The sequence below is a fragment of the Lissotriton vulgaris genome, chromosome 7, assembly GCF_964263255.1.
Source record: "Lissotriton vulgaris chromosome 7, aLisVul1.2, whole genome shotgun sequence".
In the NCBI taxonomy this organism is placed as follows: domain Eukaryota; kingdom Metazoa; phylum Chordata; class Amphibia; order Caudata; family Salamandridae; genus Lissotriton; species Lissotriton vulgaris.
Window position 1 is genome coordinate 1,716,620,549 of NC_141695.1, and position 27,129 is coordinate 1,716,647,677.

General features: G+C 48.5%; 1 protein-coding gene across 1 annotated transcript in view; it reads left to right on the forward strand.

Annotated features, from left to right (window-relative positions):
• The first annotated feature begins 754 nt into the window (after nucleotides 1-754).
• The window catches only part of LOC147706394 (uncharacterized), a 207,030-nt gene continuing 180,655 nt past the window's right edge, over nucleotides 755-27,129 (forward strand). The window contains exon 1 of the mRNA XM_086929609.1: nucleotides 755-1,061. Coding sequence (XP_086785735.1) covers nucleotides 755-1,061 — 307 coding nt within the window. The remainder of the gene's footprint in view (nucleotides 1,062-27,129) is intronic.

Below are 27,129 nucleotides of genomic sequence, written 5' to 3' on the forward strand. Positions count from 1 at the left end.
CCTTATCTTGGCATCCCCGTCATCGCAGGATCCATTGGCTGGCAAATCTAGCACTAACTCTCGCCAACCTTATCTGGCTTGGGAAGATATAGACGTAACAAGGCTACAAACCCTGCTTGATGATACTTCTCCTACACTATCTACCGATCCCAATATCGCCACCTCTCAATTTCATAATTGGGTGAGCTCGGCGGCCACTGACTTGGTTCAAATTAAACAACGGTCTCGCAACAGACAGACCCCGTCGGCCCCATGGTATTCAGAGGCACTGCGCACTCAAAAGCAACAATGTAGGAATAGAGAGAGACTTTGGCGGAAAAATTATACAGATGAAGCCAAATCTAGATACAAGGAATCAGTGGCCATATATAAAACCATGATCTCTGAGGCAAAAAAAAAGTACTATTGTGACAGAATAGAAACAGCCAAAAACTCGAATAAATCACTATATGAGACCACGAAACAGCTAGCTGGTCTATCCGTCGATCTTACTCCTCCCCCCTCCCAGGCTTTTTGCGACGCACTGTCCAACTTTTTCTTTAGCAAAGTTGACGACATTTATCGGGTTTTTGCCAATAATACTACTACCTCCTTGAGGCCTTCAATTCACCACCAGGGTCCCACATTTTTGCAGTTCAACGAGGTCACCTGTTTGCATGTACAGAACATCGTGTCATCCATCAAATCGGGCTCGGCTCTAGACCCATGCCCCTTGAAGGTCTTACGACCGATTATGGAAGCAGTTCTTCCGGCCATGACTGCAATCTGCAACTCTATGTTTTGCACAGGCATCTTCCCAGAGACGCTGAAAAAGACCTTTATAAAACCTCTCCTTAAGAAACCTAACCTCGACAAGGAAGAACTTAAAAGTTATCGCCCTATTGCTAGGCTCCCTCTGATGGCAAAAATAGTGGAGAAAATCATGAACTCCCAACTCTCATCCTTTATTGAGGAACACAAACTCCTGGACGAATCACAGTTTGGGTTCCGTCAGTTCCACGGAACTGAGACCGCATTGGTCAAAGCGGCGGACGATATAAGATCCATCCGGGATGCCGGAGGTACAGCTGTTCTCATCCTGTTGGACTTATCGGCGGCCTTCGACACGGTCGACCATGTCACTTTGGTCGACCGTGTCGAGAGCACAGGCATTCGAGGCAAGGCTAAGAATCTTCTGGCCTCTTTCCTGGCAAATAGGTCCCAGGTCGTCACTGTCGGACCTTTTGAATCTTCCCCCCTGTCACTGCCATGTGGAGTTCCCCAAGGCTCATCCCTAAGTCCGACACTATTTAACATTTATGTGTCGGACCTTGCCAAAGTCATCAGGGCATACGGGATGAGCTTTACCTCCTATGCAGATGACACTCAACTGGTCCTTGCCGTCAAGAATGACGGGCTCAAAATAGCCAACAACTTTAACCAAGGCATGCTGGCTATCGGGAGTTGGATGGCTCAGAATTGCCTGAAATTAAACTCTGATATATCGGAGGTTGTAATTTTTGGCAATTTATCCCCGGAGTGGTCCCCCCTTTGGTGGCCATCATCCATGGGCCAGCCTCCGGACCCGACTAACAAGGTGAGGAATTTGGGAGTCATTTTTGACAACCGCCTAAACTTTCTACCACACGCCAACCAGATCTCCTCCTCAGCTTTCCATAAACTAAGGCTCATTAAGAAAATCTTGCATTTCTTACCTGAGAGTGCCGGAAAAACGTTGGTGAGCTCCCTGGTTTTGTCGACCCTAGACTATTGCAATGCTTTGTTTCTAGGTGCCCAGGAGAGAGTGCTATGGAAAATGCAGGCTATTCAGAATGCTGCCGCCAGGCTCCTAGGGCGCATTCCCAAATATCAATCGGTCTCACCCACCATAAGACAGCTCCATTGGCTACCAGTGAGAAAGAGAATTATGTTTAAGTCTCTTTGCCTGGTATACAAGGCTCTACACAATGTTGGACCTGCATTCTTTACTCAAAACCTCATCCCTTACTGTCCATCAAGAACGCTACGCTCTTCTAGTCTGCATGAATTGGTGGTACCTCGAACCAAATCTGTCACATGGGGGGACAGAAGATTCCTGGTAGCCGCACCGAAACTGTGGAACACATTGCCACACTCAATCAAAATTAGCACCTCCCTCTGGTCGTTCCGCAAGCAAATTAAAACTTGGCTTTTTAACCAATGAACCTCTGCCCCCCTTGTGGGTTAAACACTGCAGCAACCTTAGCGCCGAGATGCCCAAGGGCCTTCGTTCGCGCTCTACAAGTGCTTTTATAAAATAAATAAAAATAAATAAACCCTGATGATGGCTCAGTAAATTGTGTAGCCTTGGCAGGCAGTCTCACTGAGCAATAGCAAACTGATTGCAGGAAGGTCTTCAATCAGTATAGGCACATGTTTTCACTGACTCCCAGTCGGGCCACCTGGTGTACCCATGCAGTGGACACAAGTGAGAGCTTACCTTTAAAAATACGATTTACAGGCAGCCTGACCATGTCAGAGATTGCATCAGGACTGAGGTTCAAAACATGTTGAACCCTCAGATAGCCCTTGGGCTAGTCCAGTGGTCCTGGTACCCAAACTTCATACCCAGGGTAGTAAGAGAGAAATGAGGTTTTGTGTGGACTTCCGAGGGCTCAATGCAGTCACTAGGACTGATGCTCACCCTATTCCTAGGGCAGATGAACTCATAGACACTTTGGCCTCAGCCAAGTTCTTGAGCACATTTAACCCCACTGCTGGATATTGGCAAATCAGACTACCCGAGAATGCGAAACCAAAAACAGCACTTTCAACCCCTAGTGTGCATTATCAATTTATTGTGATGCCCTTTGGCTTGAAGAATGCATCTGCTACATTCCAAAGGTTAGTGATCAAAGTCCTTATAGGCCTGGAAGCCCACAGTGCAGCATATCTAGAAGATATAGCTGTCTTTAGCTTCACCTGGGAGGATCCCCTGGTCCACCTGAAGAATGTTTCAGAGGCTCTGCAGAAAGCAGGTCTCATTATCAAGGCCACAAAGTGCCAGACAGGGCAGAGTAAGGTTGAATACCCGGGCCACCTTGTTGGTGGAAGCCAGGTTCAACCATTGCAGAGCAAACTCCAGACCATAATAGACTGGGTTGCTCCCACTTCCCAGACTCAGGTCATAGCTTTATTGGGCCTGACTCGGCTCTACAGAGGATTTGTCAAGGGATTTGGGTCCATAGTGACTCCCTTGAATGATCTGACATCAAAAAGTATTCCCAAAACGTTCAGTGGACAGTTAGCTGTGAGAAGGCATTTGATGATCTCAAGCAGGCCATGTGCACTGCTCCCATTCTGCAGGGGCCTGAACATTCCAAACAATTCATTGTTCAAACAGATGCATCTGAGTTGGGCGTAGGGGCTGTGTTGTCACAACTTAATGCAGAGGGTCAGGATCAGCCAGTAGCTTTTATCAGCAGAAGGTTGACCCCCAGAGAGAAACGAAGATCAGCCATTGAGAGGGAAGCCTTTGCTGTGGTTTGGGCTCTGAAGAAGCTGAGGCCATACTTGTTTGGCACTCACTTCATTGGTCAGGCTGACCATAAGAACAAGTTACTTACCTTCGGTAACGCTTTTTCTAGTGGATACAGTATCTACCTGTGGATTCCTCCCCTTGTGAATATCCCCTGCGCGGCAGCCATTCGGAAATTTTTGTAGCTCTCCACGCCGGCGAGGCCATGGACGACGTCACAGAGGGTACGACTCCGCTCGCGACCCCGCTGACGTCACTGGATCCAAAATAGGGCTTTGTCAGCGTGATGACGTCAGTTCCGCCGTTTTTTCCAGGCCCCAGAGGCACACGGACGGACCGACATAAACAAGTATGATATACACAATACACAGTATTTGAACTAACACACAGTGTCAAAACAAATCAAAAGGTAAAAACAATTAAACATTCCATTGTAAAATACAACATAAATACTTTCAGGTATAGAAGAGTGGACAACGGGGAGGCGGGTGGGCATGTGAGGAATCCACAGGTAGATACTGTATCCACCAGAAAAAGCGTTCCCGAAGGTAAGTAACTTGTTCTTCTGATGGATACATCTGCCAGTGGATTCCTCACCTTGTGAATAGAATCCCAAAGCAGTCCCCAACTCCCGGAGGAGGGTGTCCACTCTTTTATACCAGAAATTCTTGGAGGACAGAACGCGCAAAGTGGCCGTCCCTTCTCACTTCGGAATCTAAGCAATAATGCTTCGCGAAAGTGTGGAGGGAGGCCCAAGTTGCCGCTCTACAAATGTCCTCTACAGGTACACCCCTAGACAAAGCAGATGTAGAAGACTTTGCTCTAGTAGAGTGAGCTCTTATACCCTCTGGAGGTTCCTTACCAGCCAGGGTGCAGCAGATCTTAATGCACAAGATAATCCATCTTGAAAGTGTGCGCTTGTGCACCGCTCTGCCTTTCTTGCAACCAGCAAATCCAACAAAGAGCTGGTCGTCCACACGATAGTCTTTAGTCCTATCGAGATAAAAGCTCACCGCTCTTCCTTTCTTGCAACCAGCAAATCCAACAAAGAGCTGGTCGTCCACACGATAGTCTTTAGTCCTATCGAGATAAAAGCTCACCGCTCTTCCTTTCTTGCAACCAGCAAATCCAACAAAGAGCTGGTCGTCCACACGATAGTCTTTAGTCCTATCGAGATAAAAGCTCACCGCCCTCTTAGGGTCCAGACGGTGAAGCCGCTCCTCCTCCTTGGAAGGGTGAGGGGGAGGATAGAAGGTAGGAAGGGTAATGGGCTGCCTCAGATGGAAGGGAATTACCACCTTAGGCAGAAAAGCAGCCCTGGTCCTGAGTACCATTCTTTCAGCATGAATGGTCAAGAATGGGGGTTTGGAACTCAGAGCTTGAAGCTCAATTACCATCCTTGCCGCGGTAATTGCCACAAGAAAAACAGTCTTAAAAGACAGAAGACTCATGGGACACTTGTGCAAAGGTTCAAAGTGTGAACCCATCAAGTAGGTTAACACAAGATTTAAGTCCCATTGAGGCACAATAAAAGGAGTAGGAGGGGATTTGTTGGTAAGACCCTTAATGAAAAGTAACACAATAGGTGACTTAAACAAAGACGGCTGGTCCGGCAAACAAAGGAATGCCGACAAGGCCGATAAATAACCTTTTACAGTTGATACAGCAAAATCCTGCTGGGCCAAAGAAAGAGCAAACTGAAGTATATTGGACAAACTGGCCCTCAATGGGTCAATAGATTTCTCTCCACACCAAGAAACAAATTTGGACCACCTATAAGAATAAATTGACTTGGTGGAAAGCCGCCTGGCTGGAAGAATAACATCCACCACGTCAGGCGGGAGAGAAAAAGAATTCAGGTTGCCCCGTTCAATCTCCAGGCATGAAGGGTGTAAGCTCTGGAGGTGGGGGTGTAGAACATGCCCCTCCATCTGAGAGAGGAGGTCTACCCTGAGAGGGAGACGGAGCGGCGGGCACAAGGAGAGGTGGAGAAGATCTGTGTACCACACCCTTCTTGACCAATCCGGGGTGATCAATATGACTTGGGCCCGGTCTTGGCGAATCTTCCTCAGAACCCAAGGAATCAAGGGAATGGGAGGAAATGCGTAAAGGAGTTGCGAGCCCCAACTTAACTGAAACGCGCCCCCCCCCCAACGCTTCCTGCATCGGATACTGGAGACTGCATAATGACGGGTAGTGAGCGTTCTTGTGAGTGGCGAACAGGTCCACCTGAAGGGCTCCCCACGTCCGAAAGACGTGACGAACTACCTCTGGATGAAGCCTCCACTCGTGATCGACTGAGAACTGCCGACTGAGACTCTCTGCACGCACATTCAGAACTCCGGCCAGATGATTTGCCATCAGACAAATCTGATGGCCCTGAACCCAGGACCAGAGACGCAGAGCCTCTCTGCAGAGACACTGCGACCCTACTCCTCCCTGCTTGTTGACATACCACATCGAAGGAATATGAGACAGCAGATCCCCAGTGGGGCATTATTCAACCAATATATGTTTTTTCGATACGAGGAAGAGGATTTTAGGTTACATATATTTAATACTTTGGATTGAATGCTTGAAACTTAATTATATTATTTGGTGGTGGCTTGCTGAAGACGTGCACATATCGGGTGTATGTTTTTCTTGGTATTTTCTTGCCGGGTTCTTTTCTGCTCATCACGGGATTCCGGAAAATATTAGATTTATATGTTAGTTCAAATGAATTATAGTGATGTTTATTTGTATTATGATTTCAGCCCTGATGAAGTCGCTGTGTAAATAATTAACAAGACGAAACACGTGTTGGCTGAATAATCCAATGACTTCTGTATGTGGAATGTGGAGGATTTGAATTCAGAAAAGAGGAAAATAAAAATCCATGATTTGAAGGACTTTAGTTGATGAATTATTTTGGATTACCAACCTTGGACTGCTTCAGATAATTTCAGCGGAACTTTAATTTTGATATTGAACTGTACATTTTGAGTGCTCAGGAAAGTTAACTTGTTTTGTAGACCTACTGGATAGGTTGTGTGGGGTGTTGGTGACCACACCCTTCCTTAGGAGCACTGATAGATATTTGGAAATTTACACCACTCCCTTATTTGCAGAGCGCCCTTCTGACCTGGGTTACCGATTGTCTGTTGTCACATCGCAGTAGTGTTGTCCGTCAGGACTTGAACCGACTGACCGCGAAGGGAGGGGAGGAAGGCCTTGAGCGCCAGACGTATTGCCGCAACTCTAGAAGGTTGATGTGAAGCAACCTTTCCCCTGGAGAGCAAAGACCCTTGATCTCGAGGTCCCCCAGATGAGCACCCCACCCTAGAGTGGCTGCATCCGTAATCACTGTGGCCACCAATGCAGGTAGATGGAAGGTCTTTCCTTGAGACAGATTGCCCTCCACACTCCACCAAGACAGATCCGCCTCAGCTTCTCTGAAGATCCTTACTGACTCCCTGAGATCTCCGTTGTGCTGATACCACTGCCTGTGGAGGCACCACTGGAGCACCCTCATGTGCCAGCGTGCATGGTTGACCAACAGAATCCAGGAAGCCATCAGACCGAGCAGGCGGAGGACCTTCAGGACTGGAACGACCGCTCCATTGTAAAACAAGGCAATCATTTCCTGAATGTCGAGAATCCTTTGAGGAGGAGGGAATGCTCGACAGACAGCAGTGTCCAGTACCGCCCCTATAAAAAGGTTGAGCTGGGAGGGCACCAGGTGAGATTTGGGTACATTTATCGAAAACCCCAACTTGTACAACAACTGGGTTGTCGCTTGCAGATGATGACAAACCTTCTCTGGCGACTCCGTTTTGATCAGCCAGTCATCCAGATAGGGAAAAACTGGAATCCCCGACCTTCTGAGATGGGCTGCCACCACATCCATCACCTTGGTGAAGACTCGAGGTCCAGTAGTAAGACCAAAAGGAAGAACCACAAACTGATAATGTTGCAACCTCACCGTAAAACGGAGATGCTTCCTGTGCGACTTCAGGATGGGGATATGAAAATACGCATCCGGCAAGTCGATCGACACCATCCAGTCTTCCAGCAGCGCCTGAAGAACCTGCGCAAGGGTAAGCATCTTGAACTTCTCTTGCTTCAGATAAAGATTCTAGACCCTGAGATCCAGAATTGGACGTAACCTGCCATCCTTCTTGGGAATCGGGAAGTAACGGGAGTAGCACCCCTGACCCCTTTCCTGCTCTGGAACCACCTCTATCGCACCTTTTTTCAGCAAGGTCAGAACTTCATCCTGTAGGAGAAGGAGATGTTCTTCTGAGCAAGCACCTTGTCAAGGAGGGTAATTTGGAGGAAATTCCCGAAAGGCAAGAGCATACCCATTTTCTACAAGATTGGGAACCCATAGGTCTAGAGTGACCGATTCCCAATACTGCAGAAAATTAGTAAGCCGACCCCCTACGGGACCAACATGATCCGGAATGGGGAATCTTGGGCTGCTTTGCTGCAGTGATAGGAGGGGAGGTAGAGGAAGAGGAGGAGGAGGGTTGACAACCTCGTGGACAACCTCTACTTTTTCCTCTATACGACTTGTATAGAGCATTCTGTTGTTGTTGTTGCTGCTGCTGACAAGGCTGGCCATATGAACGAAAGGATGACTTCCCAAATCCTCTGTATTTTCGAAAAGAGCCTCTAGGTTGAGCTTGCAAGCCAAGTGATTTTGCTGTAGCTTTGCTGTCTTTAAACCTCTCTAATGCAGCGTCCGCTTTCTTACCAAAGAGTCCTGAACCATCAAATGGTAAGTCCAACAGAGTAGCTTGAACATCTGTTGAAAAATCTGTAGACCTCAACCAAGCACCTCTTCTAGTAGCCACTGCAGAACCCATAATCCTTGCCACCGAGTCAGCTGTGTCTAGCCCACTCTGAATGACCTGACGTGCAGCAGCCTGGGTATCGTTTAAAACCTCCTGAAAATTCTTCCTGTCTTCCTCAGACAGCTTAGGCAGCAACTGTTTAGATGAGTGAGCTGCAACTGTTTAGATGAGTCCATCAAAGCATGGATGTACCTACCCATCAAACAGGTAGCATTCGTAGATTTCAACGCAATGCTTTCAGAGGAAAATACCTTCTTGGCAGACTGATCAATCCTCTTTGATTCCCTGTCAGCTGGAACTTGTGGGAAAGCTCCCGAAGATCTCTTTGAGCATGCAGCTTGAACCACTAAGCTCTCTGAGGAAGGATGAGCAGATAAAAACTCCGGATCGGCAGGAGCCACCCTATATCTTCTTGCTATAGACCTAGAATGAGGCTTTCGCCAAACCTCTAACACAGGTTCAAGAATTGCCTCATTGAAAGGCAAGAGAGGCTCAACAACTGAAGAAGGCTAAGTTAATAAATTTGACTTGAACTCAGTAGTAGGGAGTTGAATGTCTAATAATTCAGCCGCCTTTCTAACAACCACATGATATGGTGCTACATCTTTTCGGGCTGGACTGTTCCCATGAGGCACAGGGTCAAGGCTGATTTGCATATGGCCATGTCTGAACTGGGGTGGTGTGGAGTGCAAAAAAACAATGGATTTAGGCCCAGATCTCTGTACTGGGGGGAATGTATGACATTGTTCTGCATTCTGTCCATCAATTGTTTTTGCATTTGTCACCCAGAGTGGGAAGGGTATGCTCAGACGTTAGTTCCGTGCTCTCCACACCACTGGAGTCAAGCTATCTTGGCTGAAGACGGCTGATAGCCAGAAACCGGTCCTAAGATGCTTGATTCCGGTCCAGGGAAGACATGGCTTGGCAGTTCGGGCTGGACTGTTCTCATGAGGCACAGGGTCAAGGCTGATTTGCATATGGCCATGTCTGAACTGGGGTGGTGTGGAGTGCAAAAAAATGATGGATTTAGGCCCAGATCTCTGTACTGGGGTGAATGTATGACATTGTTCTGCATTCTGTCCATTAATTGTTGTTTTTGCATTTGTCACCCCGAGTGGCAAGGGTATGCTCAGACGTGAGTCCCGTGCTCTCCACACCACTGGAGTCAAGCTATCCTGGCTGAAGACGGCTGATAGCCAGAAACCGGTCCTAGGATGCTTGATTCCGGTCCAGGGAAGACATGGCTTGGCAGTTAGGGCTGGACTGTTCCCATGAGGCACAGGGTCAAGGCTGATTTGCATATGGCCATGTCTGAACTGGGGTGGTGTGGAGTGCAAACAAAAAACGATGGATTTAGGCCCAGATCTCTGTACTGGGGTGAATGTATGACATTGTTCTGCATTCTGTCCATCAATTGTTGTTTTTGCATTTGTCACCCCGAGTGGGGAGGGTATGATCAGACGTTAGTCCTGTGCTCTCCACACCACTGGAGTCAAGCTATCTTGGCTGAAGACGGCTGATAGCTAGAAACCGGTCCTAGGATGCTTGATTCCGGTCCAGGGAAGACATGGCTTGGCAGTTCGGGCTGGACTGTTCCCATGAGGCACAGGGTCAAGGCTGATTTGCATATGGCCATGTCTGAACTGGGGTGGTGTGGAGTGCAAAGAAAAAAACGATGGATTTAGGCCCAGATCTCTGTACTGGGATGAATGTATGACATTGTTCTGCATTCTGTCCATCAATTGTTGTTTTTGCATTTGTCACCCCGAGTGGGAACGGTATGGTCAGACGTGAGTCCTGTGCTCTCCACACCACTGGAGTCAAGCTATCCTGGCTGAAGACGGCTGATAGCCAGAAACCGATCCTAGGATGCTTGATTCTGGTCCAGGGAAGACATGGCTTGGCAGTTCGGACTGGACTGTTCCCATGAGGCACAGGGTCAAGGCTGATTTGCATATGGCCATGTCTGAACGTGGAGTGCAAAAAAACGAGGGATTTAGGCCCAGATCTCTATACTGGGTTGAATGTATGACATTGTTCTGCATTCTGTCCATCAATTATTTTTGCACATCTTTTGAAGGAGCATCAGAATCAGGAGAAAACTCCCATTCAGGAGAAATGTCCAGGCCTCTGGCCTCTCTCAATTCAGCAAAGTACTCATCTGAATCATGCAGCTCACCTTCTTCCATTTCCTCACGATACCTATCCTCTTCTAAAACCCTCCGGGCCTCTCTCCTGGATCGTATCCTTGGCACAGACGTCGACGGATCCATAACCGACTCCGTCGGATTCGGAGCCGGCGTGGTGCACGGATCCGATGGCGCCGCTTGCGCCAAACGAGGCCGAACAGAAGGCGCCGGTGAAGATGGAAACGGCGTCGGAGCTCTCGGCGCTGGGAAACTCAATGACGGCGCCGTCGGAAGGAACGGCATAAAGGGGGCCTGGGCATAGGCCTGAGGAACCCCCAAATTGAAAGCTAGTGGACCCATGGGACCCGCAGGTGCACCAGAGGGGTACATAGCCCTGTGAAAGACTCCATACATGGCATTAAGGTAATGCGATGGGTCTTGTCCTGGAGCTGGGAATGGAGGGTAAGCTCCTGGTACTGACTCCGAAGCAGGTGTTCCTGTATTCGGGCCAGCCGGCGCCGACGTCGGAACTTCTTTTGGTTTTACCTGCTCTCCCGACACAGGATGTTCCTGAACTGGAGCCGGAGAATGGACCGAATCCGGTGATGGAGCCGGCGTCGGTGATCGACGCGGAGAGACTTCAGGCAAAGCCGACTTCTCTGGTGAAACCTGATTCGATAATGAAGGAGAGACATGATCCTTCCTGTGACGTCGAGGCAAGGTCGATCTCGGCGCTGCTTCTTTATCAGATCGGTGCCTTGTAGAGTGTTTCTTTTTCTTATGTTTCTTCGGCTTCGAGTGGCCTGACGTCGACTTCGAGACCGAACTCGACTCAGAACGAGACCTCGACCTCGATCTCGACCTCGATCTCAACCTTCTCTTACCTCTTTTCTCTTTTCTTATCCTTTCTCATCTTGGCTATAAAGAGCTTCGCCTCTCTCTCTTTCAATGCCTTTGGATTCATCTTCCTACAGCATGGACATCCATCGACGTCATGGTCTGAAGACAAGTACCAAACACAATCTTCGTGCGGATCAGTGATGGACATCTGCTTACCGCACTCCCTGCAGGGCTTAAAACCAGATTTCCTCACAGACATCTTCGAAGGAAACAAGAGAAACACAGCAAAACAGCTAGATATACAAAGTAACTATGGAGAGTCCCCAAAAAAACGTTGGCTTTGACGGCGCAGAAAAAAGGGAACTGACATCATCACGCCGACGAGGCCCTATTATGGATCCAGTGACGTCAGCGGGGTCGCGAGCGGAGTCGTACCCTCTGTGGCATCGTCCATGACCTCGCCGGCATGGAGAGCTACAAACATTTCCGAATGGCTGCTGCGCAGGGGATATTCACAAGGTGAGGAATCCACTGGCAGATGTATCCATCAGAAGCCCCTCTTATGGCTAAAACAGATGAAGGGTGTAACCCCCAAACTTTTGAGGTGATCTATTTCCCTACAGAGTATGGACTATACAGTGGAACATGGACCTGGGAGTTACCATGCCAATGCAGATGGACTCTCCAGATATTTCTACTTAGAACATGAAGACTCAACTCGGCCAGGTTAGTCTTATCTCCTTACGATAGGGGGGGGGGGGGGTAGTTATGTAGGAAAGTAGGATCTGCTTCTTATGGTTAACCCCACTTTTTGCTTGATGTTACACTGTTTTTGACTAGTCTGACTGGGATCCTGCTAATCAGGACCCCGGTCTATCTGCTTTCTCCTTAAAAATGTTTGCTATGTATTTTGGTACACTCCAGATTGGATACTGGGATACCCTTATAAGTCCCTAGTATATGGTACACATGTACCCAGGGAATAGGTACCACAGAGGCCTCCCATGGGCTGAAGCATGTATTATGCCACACATGAGAGGCAAAGCGAAATGGAACTAACTACAGGTCTGCCATTGCAGCCTGTGTAAGCTGGTGCTTGCACCACTTACTTGATAGAGGTTCACTCTATCTATAGGTCACTACACTTAAAACTTATGAGTCACCCCTATAGCAGACCTTAACAATCCTGAAGGCCGGGTGCTGGGTTTTACGTGAGAGGGTGCCCCTGCATGAGTAGAACCCCTCTGCAGCCTTCGGAGACCATTCTCCTGGGTTTGTTGTGACTCAGCCAGACATATAGGTAGAGGTGCATTATAACCCTGCGGTAAATGCTATCTTGTAAACGGCTGAAACAAAACATGCCTTGTTTGGTAATAAACAGCTTGGAATCATACCTCCACACCGATAACGTTGTGGGAGGTATGATTCCACCCTTCTGAAGCGCGCTTCGTGGGGTCACTGGTCTTTCCGGTGCCAGCCTTCTCTACCCGGGCAGCACAAAATGGTTGCTGTCAACTAGACACATATTTCTGCCCTCCTGCTGCAGAGCCAAGTTTGAACAGGGGGAGGAAGGACAATAGGCATTCTGTCACAGGGAGACCACCTCCCAGACAGGATTTAGTGTATTGGGGCTAGGTGGGTGCACTTTCAAAGTGTCTGAAAGTTTGCATTTGGGGCACACTTAGTGTCCTTGTGAGTCCAGTTCAAACCATTTCCGGTAGCCGTTGGCTCCTGCTCTGGTGTGAAACTGGACAAAGGATATGGGAGTAACCTCTCCTCTGTCCTGACCCTCCCCAAGGAGGGTCCCCTGAATCTGTCCATCCCTCTCCCATGGGTACATAAGGGCTTACCTGGCTATAGGACCTGATATTTTACGTGGCAAGATCCTGAACAAGTAGAACAAGTTACTTACCTTCAGTAATGCTTTTTTCTGGTCGATACAGTATCTGCCTGTGGATTCCTGACCTTATGAATATCCCCTGTACCAGCATTCCAGCAGAATTTTTTCCTAGCTCTCCACGCCAACGAGGACGTCACAATGCTACGGCTCCGCTCGCGACTCCGCATGACGTTACCGGAGCCATAAGAGAGCCTCGTCGGCGTGACGACGTCAGTTACACCTATTTTTTCCGTGCCTCCGAGGCGAACAGGAGGACCAACAACAGATTCAAAGTATACACATGTACACAATATTCAAATAAATTCACATAGTGTCAAATCAAAAGGAAAGCCAAAGAATATAAGCATTTCCTATAAATGTACAAGATAGATAGAAGAGACAATGCAAAACAACATGTCAAACAATGTCACCTTTAAGGTGTACAAGAGTGGACATTGGGGAGGAGAGTTGGTCAGTGAGGAATCCACAGGCAGATACTGTATCCACCAGAAAAAGCATTACCAAAGGTAAGTAACTTGTTCTTCTGATGGATACATCTGCCTGTGGATTCCTCACCTTATGAATAGATTCCCACAGCTGTCCCACTCCCGGAGGACAGTGTCCACCCTTCTATAACAAACAGTCCTGTAGGGCAGAGCAGGCAAAGTGGCCCTCCCTCCTCATTTTGGAGTCCCAGCAATATTGTTTTACCAAAGTCTGGAGGGAGGCCCAAGTCGCTGCCTTACAAATGTCTGCTACAGGTACAACTCTGGCCAAAGCAGAAGTTGACGACTTGGCTCTGGCAGAATTAGCTCTAATACCTTCAGGGGGCTCCTTACAAGCCAGGGCATAGCAGATCTTTCTTGAGGCACAAGATGATCCATCTGGATAGAGTGCACTTGTGCACAGCCTTGCCCTTCATGCATCCAATGTAGCCCACACAGAGCTGATTGTCCAATCGCATGTCCTCAGTGCTGTCCAAATAAAAGCTCACCGCTCTTTTAGGATCCAGGCAGTGAAGTATCTCCTCCTCCTTGGAAGGGTGAGGGGGAGGGTAGAACACAGGAAGAGTAATGGATTGTCCTAGATTGAAGGGAGTAACCACCTTAGGCAGAAAAGCAGCCCTGGTCCTGAGGACCAACCTTTCAGAATGTATGGTCAAAAATGGAGGTTTGGAACTAAGAGCCTGAAGCTCGCTTACCCTCCTTGCTGAGGTAATAGCCATAAGAAAGACCGTTTTAAAAGACAGGAGTCTCAACGGACAACTATGTATGGGTTCAAAAGAGAAACCCATCAAGAAAGTCAAAACAAGATTAAAATCCCATTAAGGGGTAACAAAATGAGTAGGCGGAAACCTATTTGTAAAGCCTTTCATAAATCTCAAAACAATGGGAGATTTAAATAAAGACGGCTGATCCGACAAACACAGAAAAGCTGATAAAGCTGACAAATAGCCCTTAAAGTGGCCACAGCACAACCCTGCTGAGCCAAGAAAAGTGAAAACTGAAGAACATCTGACAAGTGGGCCTTTAAGGGATCAATGGATCTCTCTCCACACCATTTAACAAACCTAGACCACCTATAGGAGTATATTGACTTAGTGGAGTGTCGCCTGGACGATAAAATAACATCCACCACATCTGGCGGGAGAGAGAAGGAACTCAGGTTGCCCTGTTCAATCTCCAGGCATGAAGGTGCAGGCTCTGGAGGTGGGGGTGTAGAACCTGCCCCTGCGACTGTGAGAGGAGGTCTGCCCTGAGAGGGAGTCGGAGCGGCGGGCACGAGGAGAGGTGGAGAAGATCTGTGTACCACACCCTTCTTGGCCAATCCGGGGTGATCAATATGACTTGGGCCCGGTCTTGGCGAATCTTCCTCAGAACCCGAGGAATCAAGGGAATGGGAGGAAACGCGTAAAGGAGTTGTGAGCTCCAATCCAATTAAAACACATCCCCCTGCATCGGAAACTGGAGACTGCAGAACAATGGACAACCATGGAGACTCCGCATCTGGAATATGTAATGGACCATCTCCGGATGAAACCGCCACTCGTGATCTGCCGAGAAATGCCGACTGAGACTGTCCGCACGACATTAAGCACACCGGCTAGATGATTTGCAAACACACAAATCTGACGGTCCTGAGCCCAGTACCAGAGTTGCAGAGCCTCTCGACAGAGACGATACGACCCAACACCTCCTTGTTTGTTGATGTACCACATAGCGGTAGTGTTGTCCGTCAGGACCGGAACCGACTGATTGCGAAGGGAAGGAAGGAAAGCCTTTAGTGCCAAACGTATCGCCCGCAATTCCAGGTTGATGTGAAGCAACCTTTCCTCTGGTGACCTAAGGCCCTTGACCTCCAGATCCCCCAGATGAGCACCCCACCCTAGAGTGAAGGCATTTGTGATCACTGTGGCCACCGGTGGAGGAGGTTGAAAGGGCTTGCCTTGAGACAGGTTGCCCTGCACACGCCACAAAGTCAGATCCGCTGCAGCGTCTCTGGAGATTCTGACTGACTCCCTGTGATCTCCGTTGTGTTGAAACCACTGCCTGCAGAGGCACCACTGGAGTTCCCTAATGTGCCAGCGTGCATGACTGACCAACAGTGTGCAGGAAGCAAACAGACCAAGCAGGCTAAGGACCTTCAGGACCGGAATAACCGCTCCATTGTGAAAAAAATGAATCATTTCTTGAATGTCGAGAATTCTTTGAGGAGGTGGAAAAGTTGGACACACAGTAGTATACAGTACCGCCCCTATGAACAGGTTGCGCTGAGAGGGCACCAGGTCAGATTTGGGCTCATTTATCGAAAAGTCCAAGTTGAACAATAGCTCAGTTGTTACTCACATATGATGTTTCCAGGCAGGTCGCTCCCCACGCAGCGCAGCGCCACTTGTCTGTGCCCGTGCTCTGTGCCCAGCTGTCGCTCCTGCTGACTGAAGTTCGTGGCCCGCAGGCCACCACCTGCGCCTCATCCCAGGTGGTCAGTGATAGGCCGTAGGTTTGCTTCTGATATCTGCACTGTATTTTGTTTTATTGTTTTTCTGTTCTTTTCTGCTATTTGCACTGTATTTTGGTAATTCGTTTATGTGATTGTTTTTTCATTCCCCTTCCTTTGTGCCTCTCTACTTTCTGTTTCCCTTTCGCCGGACCGCAAACAGGTAGTGCTGCGACCCTACCGTAAAACGGAGATACTTTCTGTGCGACTTCAGGATGGGGATGTGAAAATACGCATCCTGTAAATCGATCAACATCATCCAGTCCTCTTGCTGCAGGGCCAAAAGAACCTGAGCAAGGGTTAGCATCTTGAATTTCTCCTACTTCAGTTAAAAATTCAAGACCCTAAGGTCCAGAATTAGACGTAACCTGCCATCCTTCTTGGGAATCAGAAAATACCGGGAATAGCATCCCTGACCCCTTTCCTGCTCAGGAACCAACTCTATTGTACCTTTTTTTAATAAAGTATGAACTTCCTTCTGTAAAAGGTCCCCCGAACAAAAACCTTGACAAGGAGGGAGAGTTGGAGGAAACTCCCGAAAGGGAAGGGTGTACCCATTCTCTACAAGGTTTAAAACCCAAAGGTCTGACGTGACCCATTTCCAACCTTGTAGAAAGTGAGACAGCCGACCCCCTTACAGGACCCACATGATCCAGGATGGGGGATCTAGGGCTGCTTTCCTGCGGTACCATCGGGAGCAGGGGTGGTAGAAGAGGACGAGGAGAGATTGCAGGCAGACCCACTTTGGTGACCTCTGGCTCGTCCTCTATAGGACTTATAGAGTGGATTTTGCAGCTGCGGCTGAGGTTGTCGCATTCTGCTAAAGGAAGACCTTCCAAAACCACAATAATTCTTATAACCAAACCCCCTTGACTGGGTTTGCAATCCAAAGGATTTCGCCATTGCTTTGCTATCTTTAAACCTTTGAAGCGCAGAATCAGCCTTCTCTCCAAAAAGTTTTGAACCATCAAAGGGCAAATCTAGAAGGGTAGCCTGAACATACTGTGAAAATCCAGAGGATCTAAGCCAAGCCTGTCTCCTGGTAACTATGGAGGAACTCAGAACTCTGGCCACCGAATCAGCAGTATCCAGGCCAGATCGAATAACCTGTTGAGTAGCAGCCTGAGCATCAGGCAGAACCTCCATAAAATTTCCTCGCTCTTCATCAGGCAAGTTGGGCGCCAATTGCTTCGCCGAATCTATCAAAGCATGTAAATAACGGCCCAACAAACAGGTAGCATTGGTAGATTTTAGTGCCATGCTAGATGATGAAAAGACATTTTTAGCCGATTGCTCCACCTCCTTAGAGTCTCTATCGGCAGGAGCCTGTGGAAATGCACCTGAAGATTGTTTAGAGCAGGATGCCTGCACCACCAAACTTTCTGGAGACGGATGAGAAGAAAGAAAAGGAGGGTCTCCTGGAGCAGTTCTATATCTTCTTGCCACCGATTTAGATACAGCAGGAGAAAAGAGTGGTTTACGCCACAGTTCCATAAAAGGCTCAGTTAAAGCCTCATTAAATGGCAATAAAGGCTAAACTATTGAAGAAGGCGAATGTAAAACTTCAGTTAGAAAATTTGGCCTATACTCAGCAGTAGGTAATTGTAAGTCCAAAAGCTCCGCAGCCTTTCGGATGACAATATGATAAGGAGCTACCTCTTGAGGTGGAGAAGCCCTTGACGAAGAATGTTCCCACTCAGGGGAGGTGTCCAGTCCACTTGCCTCTTGAATTCCTTCAAATTCATCTACAGATTCCTCTATCTCACCCTCTTCAACCTCCTCTTTCTGATACTGTTCTTCCTCCAACAGTCTCTGTGCCTTTCTCCTTGAGCGAAACATTTGTTGGGGAGTCGGCGGCCCCACATGCGGTGCCGACAGCTCCGGAGCCGGCGTCGAAGGAGGATCCGAAGGTGGAATCGGCGCCATACGAGGCTGAGAGGAAGGCCCATCATACGGCGCCGAGGACTCCATATACGGTGTCGAAAATCTCTGAGCCGGAAACTGCCATGATGGCGCTGTCGGCATGAAAGGCACAAAGGGTGTCTGGGCATAGTGTTAGGCACACCCAAATTAAAGGCCAGCGGAACCACGGGCCCTGAAGGTGATCTGGAGGAGAAAGCTGCCATAGCAAATACTGCATGCATTGCATTTAAAAAATGCGTTGAATCCGAACCTGGAGTTAGAAACTGCATCCACACGAGAAGCATCCGACGTCGGAACTGCGGGATCCACTGGGGAGCCACAGGTTCAATCTCGGGCACAGGAGAAGGCTCATCTTGCACTGGCAAGCCCTCCAAATCCGGCGAACCCCTCGGCGCCGGAGACTGCGCCGGAGTGCCTTTTGGAGAAGGAGATCTCTCCGGAGTCACCAGAGGAGCTGGAGAAGGAGACACCAAGTCTTTCTGACAACGTCGAGAAGCTGGCGAAGGTGACCTCGAAGCCTTACCCTTCGACGAACGGTGCCGAGAACCATGTCTCCTCTTCTTCTTGTGTTTCCTCGACTTTGACGCATGCGAAGTGGACGACTTAGACTTTGATCTTTTACGACCTCTTCCTTCCTTCTTTGCTTTGCCAGAAAAAGCTTGGCATCCCGTTGTTTTAGAGCTATAGGATTCATCTTTCAACAACGGGAACAGTATTCCACATCGTGATCCGACGACAAACACCATAAACAATCTTCATGATGGTCAGTGATGGACATGTGACCCCATACTCCCTGCAGGGCTTAAACCCGGACTTCCTCGAAGAAGCCATTACAACAGCAACAGTTAAAGATAAAGGATAAACAAAGTAACTCGACACGGTTTTAATCCTGTGAAAGCGCATTGGGTCGCGCCTACCTGCCTGAACTTTGTGTGGTCTCTGCTGACTTCTCCCCACACCTTGCAGCACCCGCTCCGCGGGTGCCGCTGCGCCACACCAACGCGAGGAGGACCATTGCGGGAGACCGGGGAAAGACTTTTTCGGCGTCGGCGGAGGGCTGCAGGGCTGCGAGCGTGACAGGGACTCCAATTCCCAGGAGTCCCTGATAGACCGTGGTCAACTTTCGGTCCGCTCTCCCTGCCGGCCCGCCCCGCCCACTGGAGTGCATTTTTAAACCCCCGGCTGACAAGCCTTTACTGGGACACGGTTTTAATCCTGTGAAAGCGCATTGGGTCGCGCCTACCTGCCTGAACTTTGTGTGGTCTCTGCTGACTTCTCCCCACACCTTGCAGCACCCGCTCCGCGGGTGCCGCTGCGCCACACCAACGCGAGGAGGACCATTGCGGGAGACCGGGGAAAGACTTTTTCGGCGTCTGCGGAGGGCTGCAGGGCTGCGAGCGTGACAGGGACTCCAATTCCCAGGAGTCCCTGATAGACCGTGGTCAACTTCCGGTCCGCTCTCCCTGCCGGCCCGCCCCGCCCACTGGAGTGCATTTTTAAACCCCCGGCTGACAAGCCTTTACTGGGACACGGTTTTAATCCTGTGAAAGCGCATTGGGTCGCGCCTACCTGCCTGAACTTTGTGTGGTCTCTGCTGACTTCTCCCCATACCGTGCAGCACCCGCTCCGCGGGTGCCGCTGCGCCACACCAACGCGAGGAGGACCATTGCGGGAGACCGGGGAAAGACTTTTTCGGCGTCGGCGGAGGGCTGCAGGGCTGCGAGCGTGACAGGGACTCCAATTCCCAGGAGTCCCTGATAGACCGTGGTCAACTTCCGGTCCGCTCTCCCTGCCGGCCCGCCCGGCCCACTGGAGTGCATCTTTAAACCCCCGGCTGACAAGCCTTTACTGGGACACGGTTTTAATCCTGTGAAAGCGCATTGGGTCGCGCCTACCTGCCTGAACTTTGTGTGGTCTCTGCTGACTTCTCCCCACATCTTGCAGCACCCGCTCCGCGGGTGCCGCTGCGCCACACCAACGCGAGGAGGACCATTGCGGGAGACCGGGGAAAGACTTTTTCGGCGTCGGCGGAGGGCTGCAGGGCTGCGAGCGTGACAGGGACTCCAATTCCCAGGAGTCCCTGATAGACCGTGGTCAACTTCCGGTCCGCTCTCCCTGCCGGCCCGCCCCGCCTTCTAACACATCCTATATCTAGGGCTAAATCTCCCGCAGCGCGGGACGCAGCCCGGGTCAAGACCGGGCTAAGAGCGGGCCGTTTGAGGCCGTTCGAGGACGGCCCCGGCCCGTACCCCTTCATTGGTTTTCTCCCCATATCCAAGGTAGGCGGGATAATTAACCGCTGTTGTTGTTTCGTACTAAAAACTGATACCCCCTAATCGTTTGGATTCAAGAAACTTTCTATTCCCTGATAGGTTTATGATATCAGCGTAGATTATTTGTGTAAATTAGTGTGTTTAGTTGCTATCTCCCATAATTGTGTCTCATAGAAAATATGCCATTACGTTCAGGTAAAACACGCATTGTCCAAGTTCAGACTCCTAAAGGAGTGGTTTCTGGGCCATTGGATGCTTTTATTTCTCGTGCCACAGGTATATTGGAAAAAGAAATCGCTATGGTAGAGAAACGTCTTTCAATTGACCTACTTAGTGAAAGACGTTCTTCATTGGGTAGGCTGGCTACGATCCCTAGCCCTGTGACACAACCCCATGCAGCTTTCAATTGTATTCATTCAGCAACTATCGAGGCTCTAGTACATATAGATAGTGAAGGGGTTGACCTGCCCACACATATACCAGCCTATGTTGAACATAATTTAGATGATCCCAAGGCGAGTAGAGAAACTGTATCTCATGTTAGCTCTGAATTAGACCATACCGCAGAAACGCACCAATCATCTCCCGAGCCCCCTAAAACAGTCTCCAAAAGGGTGATACAAATGAACACAGTTGGTGCTGACACGGCAACAAGGAAGAGAAAGCATGACACGAATAACTTAGAGGGGAGAGAACGAAAAATGCCCAAATTAAAAGTAAAAGAAACTACAGACAATTGCCATGGCAATCTTACATCATTAGCTATGGGTGAACTTGACGATAACAAACATTGTCCCAGTACTTTTCCTAATATCCCTTGCCCCTCCCTTACCTCGCTTGGATCCTCTGACCCTTGCCCAACCTGTCAAAATAGCGATGAATCATTGTTGGTTAAAATCGAGGCTTTGATGAAAAACCTCTTATTGCCTGTTCTAGAGCGGACCAGGTTAATGACCCAAAAAATTGAATCTCTGGAGGCAGTAGTTAATACTAATTCAGCCCTACTAGTATCATTAAGTAGCTTGAGCAAAGGGGGGACTAATCTAATACAACCAGCTAGCAATGCTCAAATAAATACTTCCTCATCTCTTAATAATAAACCCCTCGGGGTAGTAATTAATGGACCAATGAGGGGAGGAGATCCTAAGGTTGTACCTAAAAACACATCAGTGGCCGCATCCCAATCATTGCAGAAGAAGCAGTCTGTGGTCAAACCTGACAGCTTAATCCCTGTTAAAACCCACTTAACTAGACCGCCATCCTTGGCCCAACCCAGTCTGAATACCCCTCGGCCTCTCTTCCCAGGGCCTTTAGCCAACCAAAAACGTAACACCTTAAAATCCCCGGTTGAAAAACATCATAGACATACCAAAAAAAAACGGGTTGATCTCCCTACCGAGGCTGCACTATATACAATAGTTTTGACTGGTGTAGCCCCCCTCCAACCCGGTAAGAGGGAGACTTTTGATGATCTACGAAATAAGGTGACCTTTTGGTTAAATAAAAATCGACCGTTACCCCCCTCACTGCCAACTGAAATTCTGTTTGTGAGAAGGGTGGACTGGGTGGGCCATGGTACAAAAGATCTGGAGGGCGATTGTATACTGATCTCGTTTAAAGATCCTTGGGTAGTGGAAATGATTAGTAGAAAAGCGAGGTTTGCCAGACAGGGGGATGTTCAAACACTTAGCCTATCATATTTTTACCCGCATAGGCAGAGTAGTACCCAGATGGGTCCCAGACATGGCCAATCCAACATTAGGAGTTATCCAACCATGAGGACTCCCCAGCCCACCATCTTCCCTTTTCTTTTCAATCAATTCGGCCCTTTATCTGGTCTTGAGGCCAACGATTGACTTCATTCTCGATCTGGCATAGTAAATCTAGGGTCTCTGCCAGCTAGGCCGTGTAACGAGCCTCCGCAGTCTGTAGTCGCAGAGGTAGAGCGAATGGGGGCTCCAATAATAGCAAGCACTACCAGACTACCTTTAAGGGAAGTAGAAGCCTCCCGGAAGACAGGGGAAAAACGGAGCACCACCAGGTGCACCATTAATGGGTGTGATGCCGAGATTAATTCGGATGTTTTAGTAGCCCTGGACCCAGTGGTACACCCCGTGACCCACGCCCCAGAACTACTTACCATTGTCTCCTGGAATGTTGCGGGGGTTAAAAGTCGTATTCACTCAGATGACTGGCTGGAGTTTATAGATAAATATGATATCATCCTACTCCAGGAAACCTGGGCAACTGAACCAATATTTAGGCAGGGATATACTAACTTTTTTAAACCCGCTATTAGAAGTCCCAAAGGGAGAGCTTCAGGGGGTTTATTGATCTGGGTGAAACAATCCCTGGGATTTCACTCTACAGAAATAACATCACACAACCCCGACCTCCTTATAATTAAATTGAGCAAGACTGGTTGTCGGGATATGATTTTGATTAATGTATATGCCCGAGGTTTGCCAGGAGGTCGCTCCCCTCTTCTGTTGGAAGCATTGGATCCCATTTTAGACGATCTTGATAGTGATCTTGTAACCCTCCTAGCTGGAGACCTAAACTGTACCTTTGAGCCTTTGCTTGACTCAGGGGACAGTTGGGGCTACGCGGAGGATGCAGTATGGGGTATCCCTGAACTGTTGCCTTGTAAATCAGTAATGGCAACGGAGGCAGCAGTGAATTGGACGGCTCTTTGCCTTAACAGGGGCTTTCGGGCTGTAAATGGCCGCGCCAAATCAGACCAGGAAGCAAACTTTACATTCGATAACGGGTTGCGAAAAAGCCGTATTGATTATATCCTATTAAAAGTAGGAGACTGGCCTCTTATGATGGACATGGTAGTTCTCCCCCGCCCAGAAAGCGACCATAACCCCTTGTCTTTAAAATTAAAGTTACCAGGTTTAGTGAGATCTGAGAACCCTGGTACTGCACAGACTGGGGATGCCTTCCTAACCAACGATAGGAAGAGATTAAAATGGTCCAAAATAGTGGAGGATGTTACATTAAGGGATGAGGTAAACATAAAAGTTAGTAACACATATAGCGAAATGCTGGCATATGACCATCTGGGGGACAATCACGAAATGGCCAACCATATTGTTAACCTCCATAATCGTTGTTTCGCTGACCTCAAATCCCTGTTTTCAAATCCACGGTCTAAGGCAAATCCCAAAAAACCGATCTGTCCTAAGAAATGGTATAATACTAAATGTAGGGAAGCCCATACCAAACTTATAGGGGCAGTCAAGTCCAGAGTTATGATCTCAGTGAAAGAAGCTAGATCAAACTATAAGAAAACGCAGTGGGAAGCTAAGCGGGTGTGGGAGGATAAGCATTGGTCGGATTTATTGGAGGCTACCACTTCAAATAATCCCATTAAGTTCTGGGAAATAGTTAAGTGGGGGAAAGATCCCGATGCATGCATTCCTGTAAATCATGTGTCCCCTGTGGAATGGGTAATGTTTTATTCGACCCAGTTTTGTGCTGAATACTCTAATCCCCCCAGTATTATGGCGGTGGTATCCAAGCCACCCTTGCAAACTAGGACTATTACCTTTTCGGAAAAAGAGGTCGAACTGGCTATAGGTCTTACAATGCGAGGGAAAGCGCCGGGCATGGATCTTATACCAGCCGACCTGTTTAAATCCGACCCCGCCTTATGGATACCCTACCTTACTAAAGTGGCTAATTCAATAGCCGCTGGTGCAAGTATACCAAAATCCTGGAAGGGGGCAGAGATATTACCTATCTATAAAAAGGGCAGTAGGTCAATTCCGGGTAACTACCGCCCAATTAGCCTCATAGATACAACCCAGAAACTTATTGCACGTATGATTTTAGGTAGGGTCCAAGGATGGATCGAACTAGAGGACATTCTATCCCCAATGCAGGCGGGCTTCAGATCGGGAACGAGCACCATCGACCAGGTGTTCAGATTTTGTCTGATCTACTGGAAGGTGGTTCTGCTTGGCGGTGGCACAATCTACGCGGCGTTTCTTGATCTGAAGTCCGCGTTCGATCTTGTCCCTAGGGATAAATTGTGGGGAGTTTTGAGGAGCTTGGGAATGCCTGAGGAGCTATTAGTTTTAATAGTTAAATTGCATGAAGACAATTTCGCGAGGGTGAGATGGGGTGGCCAGGGGCAGGTGACGGAACACTTCCCAGTAACCAGGGGTGTCCGCCAGGGGTGTGTTTTGGCACCTACCCTTTTTTTATTGTTTATTGACCAAGTGGTCAAATTTTTTAAGGATACCCCAACAGACGCCCCGATGCTTGCAGGTCAGCGTTTCCCGATGCTCATCTTCGCTGATGACACCCTTCTCCTTTCTAGGACACGCTCTGGTCTTCAGCGGGCATTGGATCGGTTTGGGGAGTTTTGTGCCATCAGCGACCTCAAGGTGAATGTCGGGAAAACCAAGTTTATGGTATTAACAAGGAATCGTCCTGTCCAGTGCACAGTTAATATGGGTGGTGTCAAACTGGACCAAGTGGAGAATATGGTGTATCTTGGGGTTACCCTAGACAGTCGTCTGGGATGGAAAGCACAAATCGAAGCCCAACAACTAAAGCTTGCCCGCCTTACTGGTTGCCTATTAAGTGAACAAAAAAGATCTATCACTAAGCGGGTTTGTCCGGCCCTCAAGATCTATGATGCTAAAATCAACCCAGCAATTTTATATGGTGCAGATTTGTGGGGTTATATGGATCTTATGGGTTTGTTCAAAATACAATGCAAATTCTTGCGTAACCTAGTGGGTTTGCCACAGTCAACCCCCTCTATCCCTCTCTGCTTGGATATGGGTTGCCCCCCGATTAATGAAATGGCCAAATTTAGATTGGTTGCTTTTTGGAGGCGTTTGTGGACAACCCCTGAACTTACCCAATTTACTAATGAGGTAGCCGAAGTTAGGTCACTCGGGGGTTCAGGTAAAATTAAATGGTTTAAAATGGTAAAATCTATCCTGACGGATATGGGGCTAGAGCAACTTTGGACATCCCCTTCTACCAGCACCTTTCCATCTAAATTAGCCTTTAAGGAACTGTACTGGGCCACGCTCCGTCAGAATAGAGTCAATGCCTCAAGCTCCACCAATCTTACGGGCCGGTTCCTGTCATTTAAGTTGGACTTGTCCCGTGAACTGTATTGGGACTTAATCTCCAAAACACTGGACAGGAAACTCTACCATCAGTTTCGGGTGGGTGCATTACCATTGAATATTTTCACTAATAGTTGGAAAATGAGTACTGTGGACCATTGCAGATGGTGCCCAGGCCACAAGGAAACAATAGGACATTTCTTGTTTGCTTGCCCTAGATACCTAGCACCCAGAACCAAATGGTTAAAGCCATTGTTTCAGCGTATGCCCATAAGAAGATCTGAAGAGGCCATTCATGTATTAAAAACCAACACCTCTGAGTTCATTTCAGTGTGCCTGGCTAAATATCTGGGGTGGGCCTGGATTCTGAGGTTGAAACCGTAATATAACTACTGCACTGACCATGATAATGCTCCCCTATGATGTACTGAGTTCTATCAAAACAGGCTGCCCATTTCTGCTTATGTTATCGAAAATTGTTTGGAATTTAATTGTAAACTTTTGTCCCTTTACTCCCGAGCTTAATCCTAGTAAGTTCTCCCAGGTTTGTCTTTTTTTTTTGTTTGTTATTTAATACTAGTTTTATGAATTTAAAGATTATGTATTTTTTTTAAAATAAGCTATGTATGTCAAATGTCTGTCTTTTATGATTTTTTTATGAATCGAAATAAAGACTTTAAAACCTGAAAAACCTGAACTCAACACAATATGGAGAGTCCAAAAAAACCTTTACGCGTCGACGGCGCGGAAAAAAGGAAACTGACGTCATCACGCCAACGAGGCTCTCTTGTGGCTCCGGTGATGTCATGCGGAGTCGCGAGCGGAGCCGTAGCAATATGACCTCCTTGTCGACGTGGAAAGCTAGGAAAAAATTGAGCAGGATTGCTGGCGCAGGGGATATTCATAAGGTGAGGAATCCACAGGCAGATGTATCCATCAGAAACCACTGACCTTCGACCAACGGGACACTCTGGAGTTCGTCTGGGCCCGACTTCATCTCCCGCTCTGTCTAAAGCATCGTCTGTGCCTGTGCACCATACAGGCTCTGTGCAGAACCTGTGGAGCATCAAGGACATCTGAAGAATCTCCCTTGTGGTGCAGGAGTCACTCCCCTGCATTCACAGGCACCATAGCGCAACTGACCGGTCTGCTGATCATGAGCTCCTGCGGACTCCAAAGGCTCCAGCAACACAGGAGGTGGGTTCCCGCATTCCTTGAGGCTAAGCTGCCCTCTCACCGACTTTGAGGCCACTATCCCTCGTGGGGACCGCATAACCTGAACCCCTGTGCACTGCATACTTTTCCAAGTGCATATTCTTGTTGGTATTTCCCGAGCTTGTGCATTGGGCTCCCTATAGTCCTGACCCTGAGCAGTATTTCCACCAAAGAACTCTGGCCTCCCCACACCGAGTGCTCCTTGGGCTGGTACTTTGTGATCCTGTTCGAGGTCCCCTTGTGACTCCTGGTAATTCGGCCTGTGGGTCCCCCTGAGGGTCTTCTTGAATTCTGTTTGGCTTTCCTGGTTGCTCCAGAGGTGCCCTGATTCCAAATTGCTTGGTAAGACGTGTGGACCTTGCTGGTCCACACAGTAACCTGCTTGGCCTTCATGCATGGGTTGCTGTTGCCAAGGCTTGTTGGTACTCCAGCCGGACATCGAC